At 37.5% G+C, this 24,489-nt stretch overlaps 1 protein-coding gene across 4 annotated transcripts in view; it reads right to left on the bottom strand.

The window, feature by feature from the left end:
* ctnnal1 (catenin alpha like 1) overlaps positions 1-24,489 on the bottom strand; it is a 94,568-nt gene that overhangs the window by 22,256 nt on the left and 47,823 nt on the right. For all 4 annotated transcript variants that reach the window (XM_089123263.1, XM_039681211.2, XM_039681213.2 and 1 more), the window contains exons 2-4: positions 9,364-9,553; positions 4,727-4,914; positions 3,107-3,226 (exon numbers count right to left, since the gene is read on the bottom strand). In XM_089123263.1, the coding sequence (XP_088979389.1) occupies positions 3,107-3,226; positions 4,727-4,914; positions 9,364-9,553 (498 nt within the window). The remainder of the gene's footprint in view (positions 1-3,106; positions 3,227-4,726; positions 4,915-9,363; positions 9,554-24,489) is intronic.

The raw sequence follows: 24,489 nt of genomic DNA, 5'->3' as shown, positions 1-24,489 counted from the left end.
TCTGTAAAACAGTACCTTATGGCTTTACAAGTTTAAACCAAACTTGTAGTGAATGTTAGCCAAAGTTCTGAGAACGTTCTCAGCTAGGATGCAAAATGTGAAATTGAAAGAATGAATTAAATAAATCATGTTTTTGTGGTCCTGATGTGCCAGAAAATAACTATATTAAAAAAGTCTAAGGTGTCTTTACATATAGCTTTAGTCAATGATCACATTATTATAATTATCAGTTATAATTTGTTTTATTTCTATTTTTAAGATGCAATTAAGCAAAAACAAAACAAACATAAAAACTGGTATTTGCCTCATATAGGCTATAGTCTATATTATATACAATATACAGACATGTGTTTTATTAACTAAGCCTATCTTCATTAAAGAGGTTAAATATTATTTTTAATGACATTCATGTGTAATGGGGAGAGTAATACACTATTTTCCTATGAACCACAGCGTGTTTTACACACAAAAGTTACGTTCTGTTAAATTAACAGTAATGTTGTGTTTTGACAGGCGGTAGCTTTATTATGGCTGCTTTATTATGGCTTGCCATACCCGTGGAAGTTTATAGTTTGAATCGATCTCCCATGCGTTTTTGTTTGTTTGCATTTTTTATCCACACTAGTTCACTGTCTGTTAATTTTTGTAAGTGCACAGCTTTCATGCAGGACCTGGGTGCTCGCTGTGAGAAAAATATCAATCGATAAACGCATTATGGCAAATGAAGTGCATTCAACTCGCTTCAGCGTATTAATGAGAGGCGCGCGCTCGCGGGCGTGCGATTTGTCCGCGAGTCGGAATTTGGTACAACACCTGCTGTTTTAATACCGAAAAGACTCGTGTTTTTCTTTTACACTACGCTGAACTGTCGGTTAAGTAAGCGAGTGTCATTGACGGACAGTGACCGGAAGTGTTCCAGCCTACCATAGACAAACCGGAAATTCCATTTCCGTTGTGGTGCAACTAGTCCATTGGCTCAAGCCAACGGGAAGGGGATGGATTTCGCCAAGGAGATAAAAGGAGCGCGCCGACTCCGCCCACTTTCTTCTGAACTTTCCAGCGCTTCTTCAGCATGTAAACTTCACGGGACTCTGATCCAACCATGGATCTTTCCTTTTGTTCGTCTAAAAGTTTCGTCTTTTCCTCAAATGGACTACCAAGGTCGTCTTCCAGGAAAGGAAGTGGACTTTGCCGAACTATTTCCGCGGGTAACGTCACCTCAAAGACTTTAAGCCTTTCAAACACTCCCAGTAGCACCTCAATGCAGAACATAAGATCCACGGGGAGGAGTCGGATCACGATCCAAGGGGTGGAGATGGGTAAGATTAGGGTTGGGTTTAGGGATTAGGGGTGGGTTTAGGGATCAGGGGGCGGAGTTGGTTAGGTTTAGGTGTATGTAAGGTGGGAGGAGTTGGATCTGGATCCGACTCCTCCCCATGGATTTCATGTTCCGCAGTGAGGACCATCTCAACACTCGCGCTGAATGCCAACGAACGCCACGTGACTCCCCACGGAACAAAGGAGCCACGCACGCGCCGGCAATCTCGCTGCGGCCGCGCTCCCCGTGACGCACGCAGGACCGCACCTCCAGTCGACACATGGCCCGAGCGTGCCGAGCAACGAGCCCGCGACTCACACAGACCAAATATGCCCTGCAAGTATACCTTGTTTTAGAGCTTCTAAGAAGCATTAAGAAAGTGTTTTCGTGGTGTTCAGAAAGGTTAACTGACTGTTGTGGCGAACGTAACCCACTCTCTCTCACGTTCTCTACAACACTATCTCACTCTCTCTCTCTCTCCAACTCACTTAACTTACGCGTATCCATTGTCTAAACGCTCTGCGTTGTCTTAGTTTGTGTTTTAATGTTTGTAAATACATGGATCATTGTAACGTAGTAAATACTTAAGTAGTTGCTTTATTAAATACACTTATGCACATGTCTGACTGAATCACTGTCTCGCTCATGATACAAGTCAATGAAATGCCGATTTAAAATGCTGCTAGCTGTAACTAAAAATATCTGAAAGGGTATTTGTTTATAAAGCAGGGGAGGCAAATTCTTGTGGCCAGAGAATTTGTCTTCACAAGCTCTATAACTTAATTGAGCTAATTGATTTTGCCTGTCTTGTAAAACGTGGTCCTTGCAATTAATAACAATTAATTTGTGGTTAATTGCGGGGATGCACATGTATGCATATGGGTAAAATTAATAAATTAATATGCAAGACCGGTCTGATCCAAATCTGTATGAATAATTATTAATTATCAATTATGATCTGCAAATTCCCCCTTTATCAGACCCGACCAGAGTCTTTACACTTATTTACATCTTTTTGATTATTCTCTAAGTCTAATGTTTAAAATGAGATAATTTGCATGTGATAGTGTATGTGAGAAATTTAAATTAGATAATAACCTTTAGATTTTGTAGCTATGTTCACCTTTTTGTCCGTGTGGCTTTCTGGGCAGGTTTTATGAGTATTCATATTATTTGTCTTTAGCTATTTGCTTTGTACTTTACACTAACAGATATGTATTACAGATAATGCTGAATAATCCCTAATCTGTTTTGTCTCCTTCAAAGGAATCATTTCATCTCTTCTTCATCTACACAAACTCTGTTCCTCATACATACACAAGCTCATTTAAAATGTACACACACACTCACAAGCTATCTTCTCCTCCTCCTTATAAAACTCTGCCGAATATATTTTCAAAAATATAAAATATTTTTAATATCAATATCTTGATTCAGGAGTTGTACAGCTGAGTGGTGCAGCACTGCTAGGTGGTGTATCTTACACTGCACCAAGATGATCCCCCCCACTAAGTTTGTCTTAGTGTTATTCTGTTTGTTTCCCTTTGTTTTGTTTTATAAATATGACCTAATATATGTTGCGTTAGTTAAAATAAATGTTTAAATAGCATTTATTTTTGTATTATGTTATAAGTTTTATGCTGTTAAAAACTATTCTGAACATTAATGAGCCGTGGTGAGCTGCTGTGGGCCAGAAAGTCCAGGGACAATTTTTGGTCCTAGTCCGCCCCTGCTGTGAAGTGTAGTGAGGGAATGATGGAGGGTGAGTCGAGGTGTGTGTGTGCTTACATTCTGTCTGTCTCCCGTGAGATGGGCAAACTCTACCATCTCGTTCCCAAATTGGCTGAAGATTTGGACAAATTCCTGAAAAGTGCTGACTCGCTCCAGCTGCTCCAGGGTAACCAGCACCTGCACAAAAGTGTATAACCCACGTCTTTACAAATAAAGCAACAGAAAAAAAAATGAATTGTGTAAAGGTTGCTTTCATAAGTCAGGAGATGTTTGTGCTTTATTTAGGGATGAGCTTTATCTCAGATGTCTGTCCTAATGTTCTCAACAAGAAATAAAAATAGATCCGACTGAGACAACTGTTGATAAACAGTAGGAGCATAGACACACTGTGGCAAATCTGAGCACAGCATGTGAAACAGTATGAGCTCTCTGTAGACTACAAGGGATCTGAGAAGCAAGAAACTAATTTTGCTCCATTTAATCTCACAGATAGTAAATCACACATATATATAAATGTACTTTCTTATGGCTTCATAATTATTACATAAAAAGGTTTTCCAAGTGTTTATTTGTATGTTTGGAAATGAGAAAGTGTCATGCAACCAGTGATGTTCCAAATTCCAAGTTCATAAATAAATTTGGTTCTTGTATTTATAATTATTATTATTATTATTTATTTTATATATATGCATAATGTGCATATCATGTGGTTAGTTTTGAAAATCAAACATGGAGTAGAAAGAACAAGGATTGTAGCCCCTTATATTGCTAAATGTGAAACACTCTTCTGTACTAATTGCTAATTTTGTTTGCTAATGCAAAACAAAGTCCAAACGACTACCTGTTACTCATAGGAACAAAAGTATTTGAGCAAAAGCTGACTTTAATTGGAGTGAATTCATTGAATTATGCTTCCTAGATCATTTTTTTACAGTGTAGTACCTACTATACAGTACGTGATTTTGGACACAGCGTCAGATATATTTTTAAGTGTCTAAATAGTTAAAATATCGTTACAATAGTTCTGTACAATAGTTGATTTTACTCTAAAAATGAGACAAAAAACCTTAGACCCTGAAAATCTCATTCCATGTTTAAATTACTTATTAATAGTGGTCATACATGCCGAGTCACACAAGAAGAAACTGTGCTTAACGAGCAAAGTGTCAGTAAGTGTGGGGAAAAAACTCTTATTTGTACCGAGAAGCTCAGCGGAGGCAGTCCGAGACGCTCACGTTGGAGAAAATTGATAAGAGCAGCCTCTATTTGAGGTTAGCTAGCTAGGAGTGGGCGTTATCAAGCATGGTCAGGGACAAATTCAATTGTATTTCTCTGTAATGGAGAGCTGTTCTGCTGCCTGGCTGTCCAAACATCACTAACTGGACATGATTATAGCTCCAGATCTGAGAGCACAAACAGACACACACACACACATAAACACTGCCCACTTCCTCGTCTCACCGACATGGATGTTTAGACAGGCCTCCTAATTTATCCTGTGTGTCTCTTCAATTATCTCCAAAGCAGCAGGACTTTAAGTATTCCTCTGTGGCCATGCAGTGATAGCATCAGAGAGCAAAGGCTAGCCTGTGTGCAGATGTGTACTTGACAGGAAAATAAGAGTGCTTGTAAAGGCCAGAGCACAAGTACATGGACACAGCAGACAATAATACGTACTTTGTTGCGAGAGCTTATGATCTGTTTGATAACGATGCAGTCTGCAAGCACCAGGACTTTGGTAACGGAGGAGAGCAGCATGCGAGCAGCTTTCACCATGCCAGTCCTGTCACTAAACACCGTGCTGCGCCCGTCACCCTCACACTGCTCCAGACCAGACACATCTGTCAGTTGAGCTATTGCAGTGCCTGAAAAAGACAAATACAGCAGAATGTAAAAGATGTGCACACAAGAGTTTAGCAACATGCACAGGTGTCTATTGTTTTTTAAACTCCTATTCCTAGGAGTGGAACTCAACCATTATGAACTGAAGGATGCCTCAAAAATCATGTAGAGTGCTGAGGAGAGGTGTGCTTATTACTTCAGATTGATGATTTCTTCCATGAGGATGATGAAATGGATAACAAAATCTTTAACTGAACCATATCTAGAAAATATGATATATATTCTCTATTATACTGACTAGGGAGGGTTATACTGACTTGATCTAGTAGTAACTACAAGAGCAACAGTCTTTAGTGTCACATGAGCTTTAGAAATCATAATATGCTGCTTTGGTGCTCAGGAAGCATTTCTTATCAGTTATTAGAAACCCATGATACATTTTTTCAGGATTATTAACAGAACGCTCAAAGTTAAAATACTAAATACTAAAGTCAAACCAAAGCAAAATTAACCTCTTCAAGCAGTTTTACCAACAACAACAAAAAATGATTCGCAATTTTCCTTTAGAGGACATCCAGAAAAGGAGGTTCAGACACCTTTTTTTTTTTTTTTACGAATTTGTCCCCAAAATAAAGCTGGCAAAGGCCACAAAAGGACACTTTTGGGACACTTTAAAATGTATGAATTCCATTGAGGCCACTGTACATAAATCCTCACCAGCAGTGAAATTGTAAACTAGCCTGTGGGAAACACTTAAGGTCAAAACAAATACATATATACTGTATGACATGTCTTCTCATCTCTTATAGACAAACAAACAAACATTCACAAAACAATCACTGCTCTGAAAAAAAATGCAATTTCAATAAGCACATTAAGTAGGGGTGTAACAATACAAAAATAGGTATCGTGGATTGTTCCCCCAAAATAAAAATTACTGTGTGAGAAAAAATAAGTTTTCAGAGTGTCAGTATTCCATTAAACTACTATATATAATGTCGATTATAATGTATATGGAGGAATATTTGTGGGTCCTGATAATGCCAAATGTGTGATGTTACCTGACATTTATTTTAAATATATCTAGTCAGTGAAAGAGTGCAAGCATATTCATCTAAAATTATTCTGTTTTCAGCTTCAGAATCATGAATATTTTTTATTCTGGTGTCACCATTGTCTTTGGGTTACAAGCACCAAGTCCAAACCTATTCATTTAAACCCACAATGTAATTTAAAATTTAGCATTTTAATCAACAGTACATTTTTTTGTTAAGCTTTTATTATATGTCATGATAATATCGTATCATGATAAGTATCGAATCGTGACACGAGGGTATCGTTACACCCCTAACATTAAGACATCAAGTCACAGACCATTTCATTATTTACAAAGAAATCCATCACACTGGGTGGTCACTTTTATTTAAAGCATCAATAAACATCTCGCTTTCCTCAGTGAGCATTCAGCTCACAGACCTGTCCAGACACAATTGCTACACTGGCTTATTTTTGGACAGGGTGGCAGGGACAGGATGTCATGTCCCAGTTGGAACGTGCTGAAAGGACGCTTGATGAGGGCAGTTCCCTGCCTCGTGCCTCAATAAAGAAATGTTATTCAGAGAGATGGAAAGACTGGCACTTTAAAAACTTCAGAATAGAGAGCGTGAGAAATACAGAGCAAGGTTTTAGGCTTTGAATAGGAGTCATTTTTAAAGGAAAACAGCTCAGTTGTATGTTCAACGGTACATTTGTCCATCTGAAGACAACGTCCTGATTGCATTTAACAGCTTTTCTTTTGTTAAATCTCACAGTGGTTTTAACAATCAAGGTGCCTTGTGCAGAACGCTGTATTGTTGGGCAAATTACTTTGCCAGTTTGTGCACACCTATCCATTTTCATCTGAATGGGCACAATGCAGACATTTCCTGCTTTGTTGGTTGTAGTCTCTTGTTTAGTAGCAGCCACACTGAATCATTCTTGTTGTTTCTGCAGGGGATTGTTCACTAACTCTGTGTCTTTCCTGAGCTTTGAAGCAGAGTCTTTGTGGAAGCTTATAGTTGAATCCCTTGAGCGGCACCAGAGATGTGGCGCTGTCCTGAGCGACTGGCATTTTCAGCCAGCTCCTTTCAGAAAGCTTCCTGCTTTAAAGAGACCGTGGCCCCAGGCGTTTGGCTTGAATAGAGGGTGAAACACTGAGATCTCTGCACCGATGCATATAGTCTTCAGCATGCATCTGCTTCTTCTGAATATACTTCACTTCATTATTTCAAAGTACTATAGTATCAAGTCGTAGCATAAAAGCAGCTGTCTATCTGCATAAGGCCGAGAGGTCCCTGAGCAGCAAGACAAACAGAAAATAATGCATTCTCAGCTAAACTTTATCTAGAGTTTACAACCTCTACATCATCAGTTAAGTAAACTTTCAGAAGAAAATGACTTAAATCTCTGTGTTTGAAGGGACAGTTCACCTAAAAAAAATTAATTCTGACACTAATTACTCACCCTCATGTCGTTCCAAAGACATTCATTCATCTTCAGAACACAAATGGAGATCTTTTTTAATAAAATCGAAGAGCTTTCTTTCCCCTTCATTAAAAACGAACATAACCGCCACTTTCAAACCCCAGAAAGGTAGAAAAGACATCATCGAAGTAATCTTTAAAGTGATAGTTCACCCCAGAATTAAAACCTCTCTTTCATCTCCTTTATGTAATGTGCTCTCATACCTCAACTGAGCTATTTATTGTAAAATCCAAAAGAAAAATTTCAACAGTTTTAACATCTGATCAATTAAATTCAGACAAAGAGACAAGTCTACGTAACTTTTTTCTCCACCCACCGATGTGTTTTGGGCTAAACTTTTGCCCGTCACACATGGGCGGCCCGTGTAATAATCAGGAGGATTAAATGTGTGGGTGAGCATTCAAACACTGTGGGGAGTCTGATAACTAACTTGAAGCCAATCTAATTCCAGTGTTTTTGCAAGTCTTTTGCCCAGGGAGGAATGGGAAGGGAGGCAGGAGAGACCACCAACTATAAGTATTTATAGATACAGAACAGAGCTCCTATTATTTCAGACCGGAGGGACAAATGTAAACCACAACACACTTTGAGTCTTTGAGATACATGGATTTGATTGACACAGCACTTGTTTAGCTACTAAATATACAGTCTTCCAAAAATGACTTGGACTTGCAAAATATCAGACCAAGTGGAATTTATTTCAATGAAATGTAGCACAAAAACCTTTAAAGCAGACCATTAAAAATCTCCAAATAGCACAACAATCATTTCTGGGGTACACGTCTATTAAATAAGTTAAAGCAGAAATAAGTAATCATCTAGTCTTTATAAGAAACCTCACAGATGTCATCTCATATGAGATGTATTTTATAGCCGCAGCTGCTTGACTTGGTAAACCTCTTCAAACTGTCAGAAAAGATCAAATCTTTATGTGCTCATGTTGGTTATTCTAAGAGCAAGCACAGAAACACTTCACCATGAATGAGAGATATGGAAACGCACATTTGTGGGGTATTTTTAGTCAAACTCTTCAGAGACAGATGGGACATGGAGTTTAATAGAAGAGAAACGGCAGCTCTCTCCCTTTTACATACACAGACAGATTAAGGAATCGCACAAAGAAACAAGGCCAAGGAAATGCTGCATTTGGTTCTTATGCATCTCAAAACAGCTGCATTCATAAGGATGTGAAAGCCCCATTTTAATCAAATTATAGGCTCTAAATATATTACATTGTGCAAATTCATATTAATTTCAACTTTTCATCACACAATTGGAATTGGATTTCAATGGGCTACATCCTCCAGAATTGTTGAAATGAAAATTGAATTGGATAGACTGTAATTTAATTAGTCCGACAGTTTTTATATGAAACATACTAAAAGTTTCAGGTCAGTATGTTAAAAGTTCATGAAAATAATGATAAATGTTATGACTTCCATTCAATCAAAGAATACGGTTTACATATAAATAATAAACAGCAACTGTTTTTAACATTAATTATAATAAGAAATGCTTCGATGACCAATTCAGCAACAAAACAACAAAAAAATTCTTTCCAAACTCTAGTGTATGGAACACACTGAGTTATTCAAAGGCTGATTATTAATATGATCTAATGTTTCTTGAAGTACCTCTTATGTGTGTGGTAACATCCGAGGAAAAGCTATTATGGATGTCTCTGAATGTTATTCTATTTTAATTATAATTCCTCAAATTGGAAATGCAATTCTGCATCCTGGTGTTATATATATATATATATATATATATATTTTTTTTTTTAAATCAATTCTGCATGGTCCACAACCCTGACAGGCTGTCTTGAGCTTGTTGACAAGTTACACTATGTTTAACCTAGCTGTCCATTTCCTGTTCCTTGTTGCCTGGTAACTCTACCTTGGAAAGCTGCTTGTGTCATTGCTCTTCCATTTGAGTAGTGTCAAACTGACCTGCTCTCCGAGCGTCAAAGCAAGCCAGTCCCATCTCGTCCTTCAGGTCTTCATTCTCCACTGCAATGGCTTCACCCACCGCCACAAAGCGTCCAACTGCAACACTCACCGCCTGCCCCACTTTCTGGATGGCCCGTAAAGTCTTCTCCGTCTTCTTGAGCTTGTCTTTGTGATTGATCAATGTGGTAATCTGGAATAAGACAAAAAATTTCCACGTTTAGCATAATAACATAATATATTATTATGCTTTAGCATAAAACACCGAATGCACATAAGGTACACAATACACATCACATTAACCCAAGAGTTTGGGGTCTGTAGGATTTAGAGTATTTAATCCAAAAATATATTAAAAACATTCAAATTGTTTAATATTATTACAACTGGTTTCTTTTTGAATATATTTGAAAATATAATTTATTCCTGACAAAGCTGAAATTTCAGAATAATATATATATATATATACACACACACACACACACACACACACACACACACACTCTCTCTTTCTCTCTCTAAACAATGCTGAGTTGTTTTAAGGCAAATTTGGGTAAAATATGGACAAATTCAAATGTTGGGTTAAAAATGTAATTTCAATTTTACTTCAAACTCCAACTTTTTAACTGTATATTTTTTATTGCATTGTTAACCCAACATTTGGGTTTGTCCATATTTGACCCAAATTTGGGTTCAAACAACCCAGCATTTTTTAATAAATGTTTTTTTTTTATAATATTGTACTGATCCCAAACTGTTGAACAGTACAATGCATGCACAATGAAGAGAAAACTGAATAACAAAAAGTAGAAGAATGAAAGTGAATGGCAGTAAAAGAATGAAAGTGAATGGTAGTGAAAGAGAGGTAATGACGACTCCCTCCTAATCCTCTAAATCAACCTACGTTTAACGTTACTATGGTCAAATAATCAAAGCTATGGTCTTCTGTCTGCATCAGGATTGACTTCATCAATCATTTACTCGGAGCCCTTTACAATTTCCGCTCTCAAGAGCTGAAATCCCTAACCTCCTGCTGATGGGTAATGGCAGGTGGCCTGCTAAAGGAAACGTTTAATTGGAGTACAACAGCAGGGAGCATAGACAACACAAGAGCCTGAGAATAATACCCGCTTGGAACAAACATGTGCTATTGTCTTGCCAATATCCTCTGTATTTTGCATGTCCTTTGCAATATTTCGTATTTTAGCTTCAAACTCCATGTAATCAGTGACAGATTTCTCCTCTTTAGGAGTGTGTATTTGATCACCCATAGTGAATGATGAATGAATCTCGAACACTTCATATTTACATTCCTCAAGAGTGAGTCATCTGGGGTTTGACGCTTGGCATTGTCCATCTATCTTTTCCGAATTCACTTAAACGGGCCGTATCATAGAAAACAGGATTTCTCATGCAGTTTTGCAGACAAAGAGGTGGTGTAATGTACTATGTAGACCCTACACAGCCCACCCAGACAATTTACTGAAACTAAAGAAAACATTCAGAAATCAACACAAGGAATGATCACCCAAGTTTACACACAGCATGATCTTAACCTCAAGAATTCCAACATTAAGAAGTTAAAAACCTCTAATTATGCATACTCATTTTACATACAAAAGACATTAGCCGGTCATACTGTAATAGAGGTCATTTGCAGACTTCCGTTTTAAGGTCAGGGAGATGGAGGAAAAATACCAAGAAACCTGATAATAACAACAATAAACATCAAATGTCATCGCATATGGACATGAGGGAAAGTAATAAATGGTGCAAAAGTAAAACGTGGCCCTTTTAAAGTTTGGATACTTCACACTCTGTTCATTTTGCTTTGTCATAATTTGTCATTCTAAGGGAGTTCTTTGAATCATTCCCATGCAGTCGAATGTCGACACCCACCGACAGAAGGGGAGAGTGATTAATCGAGTGGGAGGTGTTTCTACGTCAACCTGTGGTCAAGTGCTTGGTCTGTCTCTGACACATCTCCCTGAAGATGGCTTTGGTGACTGAGAGATAAAGGGCCCTGTCCCTGCCTCACTGCATCACTGCTCTTGCGTTGATATTAGACGGCTGCGAACCGTCCTGGTCCTGCCAACAAATTGAGGGCCATTCATGAGTCATAGGAGAAGAAAAAATGAAACATTCCCTGAGGAAGGGGAAAAATCAAGTTGGAGGATAAGGGTGTGAGAGGGCTGTGAACAATGGAGGGCTGAATGGTTGAACATTGACATTGCGTCAACAGTTCTGGAAAACCACAACGAATAATGTTTATTCTGAGTTCAAAATGTTTATCTCCCAATCTTTGGCTCAGGCAGTATGATGGTATGTGTTGTGCAATGAAAAGAAAAAAGTATCAATTGGTAATGATTCTGCTATACTGATAATATCACGGTAGATACATTGTGTGCAGATGTAGAAAACTAACTTTGGTTTGCGCAAAAATTAAAACAAAAAGCAAGTAAATGTGTGTGTTAAAAGTGTAGGGTCTGTAAGATCTCATGTTTTTGAAAGAAATCTCTTAATGTTCACCAAGGCTGCATCTATTTGATCCAAAAGAAGAAAAAATAAAATTTAAAATAAGGATTTTCTATTTTTATATATTTTAAAATGTAATTTATCTGTGATGGCCAATGTGACTCTTCAGCACTCATTACTTCAGTATTCAGTGTCACATGATCATTCAAAAATCATTGAGAATAATCAGTACATTTAGAATGTTGAAAACATTATTTTTTCAGGATTCTTTCAGGATAAATTGTATAATTCAAAAGAACAGCGCTTATTTGAAATAGAAATCTTTTGTAGCTGTTTGTGCTGGAGTAGACTTTACAGAGTGCTTGACTCTTGCATTGTCTTGACCAAAAATGTATGCGCCGCCCTCTTGGTGGAGATAAATGTTATTTCAATCAAGAAGTGCATTCATTTTTGGTCAAGATCTTATATTGACAATGCAAGAGTCAAGCACTCTGTAAAGTCTCCTCCAGCACATCCCAAAGACTTTCCATGAATCCTAACCATTCTTTCACTATTTGAGCCTGATGAATCTTGACATTGTCATTCTGGAATATGACCATGATGTATCTTCCTTTATAGGGAAGAACTGTTGCCAAACAACATAATAATCACAATAATGATCCAATCATAGACTCTTCAGCATTTGCCTATTTAAATCTAAATAGGCTGGGCAGTGAGTTTACAGTTTTGATCAATTGAATGAATGCATCCTAACTGAATAAATGTAGGCTGTTCATTTAAAAACAAATCTTACTGAGCCCAAACTTGTGAACAGTGGTGTATATATCACAATATAAAATGACCCATACCGCCTACAGATTTGGTCATTCAGTCCACCCTTAATTTTGCTGATGGAAATGTTGGCAGGCCAGTGTAATGTGAGTAAATGAGTGAGGGAGTGTGTGAAAGTGTGTGTGAATCCACCATGGCCTCAGTAAAGGTAATGTTGTGGTGACACGTACATGTCCTTCAGCAGTGGCAGAACTCCAGAGTGAGACACTGACCCGAAACCGGCTCTAGTCTTACTCACTGAGGTCAGACCATAGAAACACGAGAAAGGTCTAAGCACACAAACTGTTCAAAGCATTGGTATATGTGTCTCTGAGTGAGAAGCACAGGCTGGGTGAAAGTGAGAGAGAGTTAGAGACCAACAGCATGTGTATTTTTATGTGTCAGAGGGAGAGGGTGGTGGCACTCATAACTTCCTGTTGCTGGATTAGCACATGGCCCACTCAGGCTATGTCAACAGAAAAGAGGCTACATAACAAAAACACACTGATTCAACACTGGGACACGGCACAGCAATCGCTTCCGTCTAAACGCCACTGGCAGTGTTGAATGAGCCAGACACCAGAAGGCTATTTTTATCTCGTGGAAATATAAAGCTCAAAACTAACTTGTTTAAATTATTTTTTTTAACTTAACTGAACAAAAACACAGTGTGAATCTTTAGATGTGTTCAACTAAAGTGAAGTCACTCCTGTGAACTGCATTTCAAAAGACATTATACAATGTGCGCTCACTGTTTAAATATGTGCTACACAAACCCAAAACAGAAAGCTGTAAATTAATTCAGCGCGAACCAGCTGAAATGATGCTAGAGAACAGATACTTTTAATATTCGTGTACAGAGTGCTCTGTTTGAGCACTAAATGCGCCTTCAGCGGACCGGCTCTCGATTGCTCCAACAAAATAATATATTTCTCTAAGGCCCAGTATTTCAGTACAGGATCAAGCTATTGGACAAAAGCTGGAAATGCCTGCATAAACCCCCCATGGTTCCTGTTAGATTGGCTTTATAAAAAAAATGAAAAAGTAAGGAGATGTCTTAAATTAGGCTCTGTATCGATTTGTACGAGTGAGTGCTCACAAAACATATGGCAATGTGTCTGTGCTGTAGTATAAGAACAATAGATATTTGACCAAACTGAGATTATCGACATATCGGCCAATAATCATTCCTATATAGTCAATATGGAATCAATAGTCTTGAGCATGTATATAAAAATTGAATAAATGTCCAGTAAATTGATATATTCTAAATAACGTTTACGGTAACTGACGAGCCAAAACATTATGACCACCTGCCTAATATCATGTTGATCTTCTGTGTGCCACCAAACAGCTCCAACCCACGAGGCATGGACTTGACAAGAGCCCTGAAGGTGTCCTGTGGTATCTGACACGAAGACAATACCACCACCTTCAAGTCCTGTAAGTTGCCAGATGGAGCCATGGTCCATCTTGTTGGTCCAGCATATCCGACAGATGCAGTATACAAAGGTACTTGGTTTACAACAACGTTTAGGTAGGTGGCGCATATCAAATTTACTTGAAATGAAATGGCAGGACCAGGGTTTCCCAGCAGAACATTGATTTTTCACTAATCATTTTATCTTCTAAGAACTTGTCATGTCACCTTGTTAGGAAATGATCATAATTTTTTCGCTTGCCCTTAGAGCGGTATAATGTTTTGTCTCAGTGTATGGGTCTAAAATATTTTTTAAGATTTTTCATTTTTATCATTTATAAACATTTTTTTTCTTTCTTTCTTTTACAAATTATATTATCAGCATAATAACTTAAAAATGTGCTTAGATTAGTGACCTCGAAACCCCTTGAGATATGAAAGTACAGGGAAATGTTAGGAAGTGAAGATGAAGAGAGTGGGACGGAATCAGGAAGGGTTCACAAGCTGGGACTCAAAACTCATGTTGCCCGTGGCTTTCGGCTCTGGCAATCTTAAATGTGTATTATTTCATTTAAACCTAAAATGTAGTTTATTTCAGAACCTTAGCCTTGTGGGTAGTGTTCTGACATAACACACAGCAGTGTTAAATCCATGGCTTGAGGTCTTTCCTGATCCTGTTCCCACTCCTGATTCTATTCAACTAAAGACTTAAAATGCCCCAAAATACTCAGGTAATTTTTTTATTTTAAATTACAACAAATTTTAATGATTTACAACATGTAAAACATCTCCTGGTAACTAGAGCATTCATTCAGTTTGTTTGCGATCTGAAATGTGTTGTTTTTGAAATGAAGTGACCAAAGCGCGTTGCCGCTGCGATCAGTTTCAGTGGATTCAGTGGTTTGTTGTGACACGAACGGTCTTTAAACGAACGCGCGCTCAATCCGTTGCGGGGACTGAGAGACTCATTACGGTGAAATCACAAAACCCAATGGACAAAAAACATGTCCCTGCTTGAAATACAGCCACTAATAAACAATCGGTTTTCATGAGGAAAATAAACTATATACTATTAGTAGGGATTAGAAAAACCCAGAACCTGTGACACAAATGGCAAAAGTTCTTCCTCTGGACCATTATATCATGGGGATATGTATTTAATCACGTGAAAATTCTCACCACTAACAACATATATTAGATCTCATTAAACGACAAATTAAACACAATGTACTATTCTGTAACACGTCACGCTCTCCGTGAGTGGTATTTACGACAGTAACGTTAAAAACAAGTACTCCACAGTTACTCTAGGAGTCGCTGTTTGACAAAAACAGCATTCCTGCCTGGTGTCCCTTTAATTACAGTCTATCAGAGTAAAAGATGAAAGAGATCCTTTTAATTTCAAGAGCCGTACCTGTGGAGAAAGCTCTATCACACTCTCCATAAATGGGTTGAAGAAGATAGAAGATAAAAGTTGTAAAAAAAAATGCTCTGAAAGTATCCATGTGATCTCTCATCAGTTAAAAAAAAACAAATTTGTACCAAAAACACATGGTGACATTATGACAGCTCACTCAATTATGCATTGGGGCAATAGCTGTTTAAACAAACCGTAATTGAACGTTCATCTGACACTGATGAATTCATTATCATCCATCATTTTTGATTAATTTTAATGATGGTCTATTAATTGGTGACAGAAACAAGGTTAAAAAAAATCAATTATTACAAGTAGGGGCTGATTTAAACCTTAAATTCACATATATACCATTCAATCCTTTAGTTTGATTGTTTATTCAGATTTTCATTTTCACCAACCACACAAGACCTCAATATTCTTGAGCTGTATGTGGGGACTTCCTGAAGCAAAGTTTTACACAAGGGGAAAGGTGAGGTCATGATCAAATTAGCATTGCTATTGGCTAGATGAAAGTACATTATGTTCTCCTTCGTTGTAATCCAATAAGACAGAGAGAGATAATTAAGATGAGATAGTAGAAGTGCCAGGTCTGGAGAGGAAGCTGGACCATTGGCACTCCAACCGAGCCATAGTCAGTGCGTGGAAAAGTGCATCTCTTTCCCTCTGGATCTGGCTGCCATGAAATCAAAATTGACCATTCTTATTTTTTTACAGAAATTTGCAGAGCCTATTATAAATGTAGTATATCTGTGCACATAATTATTTATTAATTTCAACAAAAATACACTCAAGGTTTGCTTGTGTGCTTCCCATTTTGTCCTAAGCTTTTCAGATTATACAATCAATATAACATCATAAATTAGTATTATGTGCATCGACATGATATGAGGGTGAGTAAATTATCAGCAAAAGTTTTTTTTTAAAGTGAACTACTCCTTTAATCAATAGTCAAGACATAGGTTCTTCACTGAACACAGTGAATGTTCGTTGGAAAAAGCATTTTAAAATTGTGAAGCTGTAAGCTAATTATTTTGAAATTTAAAAAATAAAATTTTCTGTTACAATCAGATTACCATAAGTCTGTCCAGAAAGTCAATGAGACTTCCTCCACCTATAATTGCAAAAAAGGACCTCAGGGCTATACAGACAGACTCACTTCATGGTGATTACGGCACAGACTGTACTAAATCAAACCAGAAGGGCTTGTGATAATTGTGATAAGTACCACGGGTCATCACTGTACGAAGACTCACTGATCTATTCCCGTACACTCATTACATTATAATGTGGCAGGCAGAGTGCCAAACGTGAAGCCAGAGCACATGCTCCTCAAAAACTGTACATCGCAACCATTGAACTTGCTATATAAACAAAAGCTAATGAGAAAAGGGTGGGCTTTTCTACCCTGGCATGAAAGAACAAGCATACTGCATCAAAGCATATCTTCAGGCTCAACATTTGTTTTGTGTGCATTCCTGGTGTTTTATCCCGTTAACACGGCTGATCGGTTATATGATTGTGGTCTTATTATAATTAGATTAGGTGGGACCACAATTTCCCAAGCTTTGGAAATTTGATCATTATGTTTAAATAGACAAATAGATACAGCAGATCTGAACTCATTATTCAGTCTTCTTTTATACCTTCAAATCATGCGGTGCGATTCTGAGATTAATACAGTTAGGCTAACTCATAAAACACTTCCAAATTTCTATCACACAGTTGTGTATTAAATGAAAAAACAGCACATTGGGAAAAGTTCTCTTTTATCTGTGTTTGCAGACTACATCTGAGCTGATATGTCATGGATGGCAGGAAAGCGTGGACTCTTGTGCCTGAGAACTCAATACAGCAGAAATTCAGGGCTGCTTTTCACTGTGATTAAATGCAGATGTGCCTTAGCAGTGAGATGAATGGCTGGATGGGGAGGGCAATGGGAAGACGAAGTACATAGTGCTGTTGGAATGCTGAGGCTAATAATACCCAGTGATTGGTGAGCTTTGTGCCCTGCCAAGAATCACTGGCTACACAACAGCATGGATGTCAAACTGCTCAGACATTTAATCACTCTTTATACGGCCAGTGTTTAACTCCATTTTAACCACACTTGCTCTGCATTAAGACTATCTGTTAAAACAAGATGTACGGTTTTGGAATGGCACAACTTAAAATGTCACCTAAGAAGTGAGCAAAAAGTAGCCTACCAATACTTGCCATCATCCAAAGTGACATACAGTACTCTAAACACAACACTGAAGGGGCTTGAAGTGCTTGAGGGAGCAAAGGTGTTACATCAGACTTGTGACCCAAGTTCCTCTTTAGTTCTCAAACCATGCATTTTTGGAGCCAGACGCTTTTTTATTAGCAGCCAAAATCCTTGAAAACAGCATATTGAATATAACATATTGAATTATTGAGGGGAGAACTTGATGAAATCTACTGGAATATGACTGGATAGACTGGACTGATTAGTCTGATATTAGTAGAATATAAAGTAAAAAAATGATTATATTACATGTTTAACTTCTCAACCTGTTCCTGATCTCATTGTGATCGATACATAATGATGCACATTATAAAAAAAAATAGGTTAGGTTTTATAAGTATTTTTCATAATTGTTATTATTATTATTGCAATTTTATTCCTGCCATCATGAGATTACAATTATTTTATTACACAGACATTCTAGTTTTTAACAACAAGAAAAATCAAATTAACTAACAGTGAGCAAGAAAATATCTGTTATATCTGTTAACTTACTAAAAAAGAAAATGTTATAAATATTCCATATCCTTTTTGTATTAGTTTTGGCTTTAGCTCAGTTTTATGATAAATAATTGTAAAATAAATGAATAATAGGCTAAATTAACATTTAAAATACTCATACATACTTAATATTTTGCTCACACAGAATAAAAGCATCTCTTTAATGTATATATATATATATATATATATATATATTTCCAATTTCAATATATACACACGCACACACACATAATATACTTTATATAGCATATTTATATATTTATATATCTTGCTGCCTTTCTGTTTAATAAAGGAGGTCTCTCACAGAGGATCATATTATATTTAATAAAAAGAGCAATTTTATCAAACAAATCAGATCCTGTATAAGTCTTCCTAATCTGTCTAAATATTATACATACTTTTCTCTGTTCACCATATTTCAATTGGAGAAAAAAAAATGACAAAAAAGTAAAATCGGTTGCATATGTCATTTCAATTTGATTTTAATATTATTCTTCCCACAAATGTGGCATCTGTTATATCAAAAACGTGCACTAATGATGCACACTAAGACCAAGGACATTAAGATATAGATTTCATGTTGTCTTTTAAAACTAAGGTGAACACATTCTAATGGGTCAACTAGTTCAAATATACAGTCATCTGAAACTCATGTGTCCCAGGGCAGACTGATAAAAAGCTTCCTGATATTTTTGCAGAGCAGGTCCTCCTCACCGCTGCACGCTCATTCAGAGGATTCAGCAGAGCACAATAAAGCCCTTTCATTCTGCAGCTCTGACGCAAGCGTGATTACCGACGCGAGAGGAGGGTGGGTGCTGGCAACGTGACCGCTCACTGAAACTTCTCTCACAAATACCAAAAGCACACAGCTACTCTGACCTTGCCATTACTGTAAGAGTACACCATTAAATAGAGGGTAAAGGTGAGGTACATTAAGGTGGAGAGAGCACAGAACAAGCATCCTGAGGTGCACTATGGGTTTGGAGGACTGGTCAAACACTCCACACTTAATCTAAAGGGTTGGGTCTGTAGTTCAATCCTCAAGTTCATTCTTTAACATCAAAATGTAAAAACTAATTTCTGGTTTCCATTTTGTAATGCTTTGTATTTTTTTTTTTTTTTCAAAATATACACTGCAAAGGTGGCTCAAAAGTGCTTTTAAAGTGGCATTTAGGCGTCTTTACACAGACTCTTTACTGCTGGCTCAGAGGAGACAAATGCATTAAAACAGCAATTACAACTGTATACTTTGATATTATGGGCTGAGGTGGGTAAGAGCCGGCAAAATTTAATCTGGCTTTTAAACGACATTACGTCTTTTACACTGAATTTTAACTCCCTGTTTAAAGACGCCTTTATATAAAAAATATAGTATATTATATAAAGACGCCTGTTTACACCTGGTATTAAGATGTGTTTTGGACAATCGGATCACAAGTAGACGAGGGAGACACATACCCATTAACAACTGGTGTTTTAACCACTTTAGTCCTGATTTCTTCGAGTGAAGGGTCTATGGGTTGTTAAATGTATAGGCCTTTTTAGTTCTTTCGATCTAATGGATGAAATAAACTCGCATAATTTACATATGAATGCGCACAGAGACTATGTAAAAACATAGAGAAAATAAGCTTTCGTTTCTGCTTTGATAGCCGCAAGACAATGAAGAACACGGTGAGTGGGTGTTAGAAATCAGGAATGGTAAGAGAATGTTGCTTGGTATATTTTTCGCCTTGGATCAACTTGGATCTTCAGCCGATAAAGCTTTAATCCCATCTGGCTAGCGTCCTACTCCTTTCACATAATGTTTGCAAATGCATTAAAGGACAAGTTCGGTATTTCGGTAAGTTCTGCAAAAGAGGTCAAGCATCTTTTGCAGTGATTTTTGTGTGAGCATATCAGTGAACACCCCAGACCACTCGGTGATTTTCACGTCTTTGTAAACTAAAGTTTTATGTGTTTTATAAAGGATTGTTCCTGTGCACCTCTGCTACCATTGTGAAGGTGGGGGGGAGCAACCACAGAAACTGAAAATTCTCGGGACAGCAGCATCTGTCTAAAAAACAATCTTAACCATTTTATTTCATCAGAAACAATCTTAAAACAGGGCTTTAATTGTTAAATACCGAACTTGTCCTTTAAGTCAGTAGGCGGAGGGTATGCAGTGTTTTGTGGAACAAACCACATGAGTGTCTACGAAAGAAATCCGGTCTAATGCGTTTTCGACAACCTGTGGAAGTGGTCAAAAACTATGTTTATTAAAGTCGTCCAAAGTGATTTGATCGACCAAAATGTTAAAATCTTAATACCAGGTGTAAACGGGGCCTAGAACTGCCAGAACACCCTATACAATAACAAAGCAATGTGCTAAAACTCTCAAAAAAATTAAAATCTCACTGAAGATTAGATGTCTCACCATTATGCAGCGGATCACGTCTTTCCACATATTCCAAAAACAAATCTTTCCTTGGTGGGATCCTCTCGAGAAATCTCCTTCTCACCCTCTAATGGCTTGGTAGAAAGTGAGAGGTCACGTACGGTACACATAAAACCATTCTCGCCTCCAGCTTTGACAAAAATGACAGTTGAGTCCTCAGAGTTCATGTACCAGGTGTCCCAATAGAGAGTGAAAATGAATATAAATTTCCCTTTCATTGCACACCAGCGATGCAGCATTTTCATGAGTTGAGATGTAATCTTTTTTTTTTTTTTTTAGATGTAGTTGAGATGTAATCTTCGTGTTCATAACACCCCACATTCAGATCTTCTAAGCTGATACAATATGAAAACATTTGTTAATAGCCTTCTGCATTATGATGAACACATGGATGTTCTTGTGAGCTTTCAAAATAGGCTTTTAACATACTTTTTCTTCCAAATATTAAAGTTGTCATCAATTACTCACCCACATGTTGCTTTAAAAGTAGTTTGACTTTAATAGAAATGAATGAGACTGGATATATTAAAGCTTAAAAAATGATACAGAAGTAACATAGTATCATAAAAGTAGTCCATATATTACATAAAGCTATCACATGGCTTTGGAAAAATCTAAATATGTAAATGTTGACCACTTTTATGGTGCTTAAAAGGTGGCTCATGGCCATTTAAAGCTTGAAATTCTCATTTTATTTAAAAGAGTGGTCAGTTAATTCTCAAAAAGGTATTTCCGTATTGAAGAAAATAGTTGGGGGAAAAAGGTTGTACAGGTTTTGAACAACATAAGGGTGAGATGATGAACATTTTCATTTTGAGTTTTTAACTTTTTATTTATATATATATATTTTTTTTTTGAAGAGCTGTTATTTTGTGATATGCAGAGGTTCTTGTTACAAAATGTCTTTTTCAGGTTTGAAAGAAAAGTGTTTCAGGTTTATGAATGTTACTCTACCCTTGGAATGAGCTTCATGCCAGCAATTCAGAGATGCAGAGTTGTCAATCAAGAGAAACACAAGCAGAAAAAAACATGTTCCATATTAAGGCTCAGCACAGGATACTCTGATGGCCCGCCAACAGAGATTCCTAATCAAGCGATAAATGAGAAATACTAAATAAATTAAAAACAACACACTAAAACCTAAAATCAAAAATTAAGTGAATAATGCACAGTATACAAAAGAGATTTATTATTACACTAGTGTTTTAAAAGATTAGCCTCCAGTTCTGTACCAAATTTCTCACCATTTAATTTTTGATGTTAGACACTGTTTCCGTCTTCACTAACCCCATCACAAATGCTTAAACAGACAAGATACAAATCAGACAAACTACGTACCAAGACAAAGTTTCCTCTTATCGGTTTAATTTGCAGCCAGCTATTCCATCTTGTCAAGCCTCCAGGCTGAGAAGACAACTTAAAATTACAATGCTTAATGGGGTAAGACTCTATACCTCACAGAATGTTCCTGCAATAGGGGTACCATAAATTGATCTGGATAGAAGCGTATAAGCTAAATTACAAATAAACTAGCTTGAGATTTTCACAAAGTTCCCAAAAGCACAGAACAAGAGTCAGCTTTGTCTTTGCCGAACTACACTGCTATTTAAAAGTTTGGGATCAATAAGATTGTTACCAAAAATTCTCACCAAGGCAGTATTTATTTGAAAAATAATAATAATAATACATTAAAAACAGTTATATTGTGCCACTTTGCCACTCTTCCATGTCACATGATCATTCTATACTGATTTGGTACTCAAAAAACATTTCTTATTATTATATATTTAAAAAAACAAAACATGATACTTTTACTTTTTTTGTTTGTTTGGTTTTTGTTTTTGTTTTTTGATAAATGGAAAGTTCATATAATAGCAATAACAGCATAATTTAAAATAGAATCTTTTGTAACATTATAAATGTATTTACGGTCACTTTAGACCAATTTAATTGCTGAACAAAACTGAATTTCTTTCACCTTTAGTGTATGTTGGGAACAATGGCCGGTCTCTCCTGAGGAGAGATAACACAATGTCACACTGGAGTGTTCGCTGGTGACTCACTGCAGAGAGTGGGAAGAGTACAGGCTATTTCTGTTTAAAGTGTATTAGCAGTGCGGAGGGGACCTTAAGCTTCGCCCATTCTCTTCGGCTGTCATGCCCCATCATCTGCCCGGACTGATGAGCCGTGAGGAGAGGAAGACACTCTTATTCACCCTCTTATTTGAAGGGAAGAGGAGATCCTTAAACAGCTGATCTGCTTAAGGTACTGCAGACACACAAGTGTACCAATTTAATGCAGCTAAAACTTTAGTTGAGACAAATTTTCAGTAGCTGTACAAAGTCCTGAGGGCTTCTTTCAAGGATTCTGTTCTTATTTTTGAGATTGCCATCAAAACATTTGTATGAAATGCACAGGGCTGCCCAGCTGCATAGCCGCTCAGTTACCGATAAGTGGATACGCATATAAGCTAGCATCACATTCATCTTTAATGCCAGCGATTAATTATATATGAAAAAAAAGCTTAACTTGTGCCCACAAGTCAGAAGGGTGTGCTAGAAATGATAGGCAGTGCATAATAAGGAATCAACAGCACTTTAACCGTGTATACTGGTACATGGAAATGTATAATGATCCTCTATGAGTGTTACACAAGCAGAAAAAAAGACTCAGAATACCTATAAAACATGGCCATTTTAATTGGACAAATCACTAACAAAGAGACTAGGGATGTCCAAAGTACCAGCACTTCAGTAACAAGTCAATATGAAAATGTCAGTCTTGCTGAAGTATTAATGTAAACACAGTCAGAAGAATGGCTTAGGCTGGATTCACATATAGTGCCTAAAACGCGTAGAAAAACACGCTCCGGTTGGTTCTTGTCACGTGACCTACTGTGCGCTTAAGGCCAATGCCCCGTTGTAAGCATTTATACTTCTGCGTTCAGGTCTTGGTTGCTCTGCAGTACTGCTCCGAAACGCTAGTTGGCGGCGGAGGGTTTTAATGTTCCACTGTGTTTAGATTCCTCGCGGCTAGGTTACAAAAAGCAATAGTGACTGAAAGAGAGCGGATCATGTTGGAGTTGGAGCTTATCGAGGTGGAAAAACAGTTAATTATGGTGAAATTACTAAAACTGAAAGGCAAAATGAGAGAAGACGTCGGAGGAGATGGTACGTGCGGAAATGCGTAGGAGGAAATGTGATGCTACCAAGCCGACCAAGATCTTGCGGTCCGCGTCGGCGCGACATGTAGTTACATTTTTGAGAAGGTGCGCGTCAGGCTACGGCGAAGGGTACGCGGTATGGGACGTGTCTGTGCGTATGCTACGCCGTACCTACTGCGCGCACCCTACGCAGAAGTAGAAATTGGCCTTTATGGTGCGCTCGCGGCATTCTGAAAAGTTGGGATGTTTTTATCTCGATGCAGCACGGACGCGCTTGAAAAAAACGAGCGCGTCGCTTCCATTATGAGCGTGCATACCACGCGCCTACATTTGAAAAAACGAACTTGAGCGCGCAAAAGACGTGATATGTGAACAGGCCTTTAAATGGATGTATTGTAAATAGATAAGCGTGTACAGTGTTTGTGTCAAGAACAGAGTATACTTCATTTTCCGTGTTCTGGACACAGTCATGTTCGCACAGCTTTCAATTACACTCAACCATGGATGAGCACAACTGGACAAGTTCGACACATGCGCAGTGCAGTTGCTTTTCTGTACTCTACAAGACATCGGAGGGAAGCACGTGTCATTTACAGTACAGAACATTCGTTTAGAAGGATAGAAGAAGAAAAGTAGT

This window comes from Pimephales promelas, chromosome 18, assembly GCF_988280905.1.
Source record: "Pimephales promelas chromosome 18, fPimPro1.hap1.1, whole genome shotgun sequence".
Taxonomy (NCBI): domain Eukaryota; kingdom Metazoa; phylum Chordata; class Actinopteri; order Cypriniformes; family Leuciscidae; genus Pimephales; species Pimephales promelas.
The sequence above is the reverse complement of the archived record's forward strand: the minus strand, read 5'-3'. Positions and strand labels throughout refer to the sequence as shown.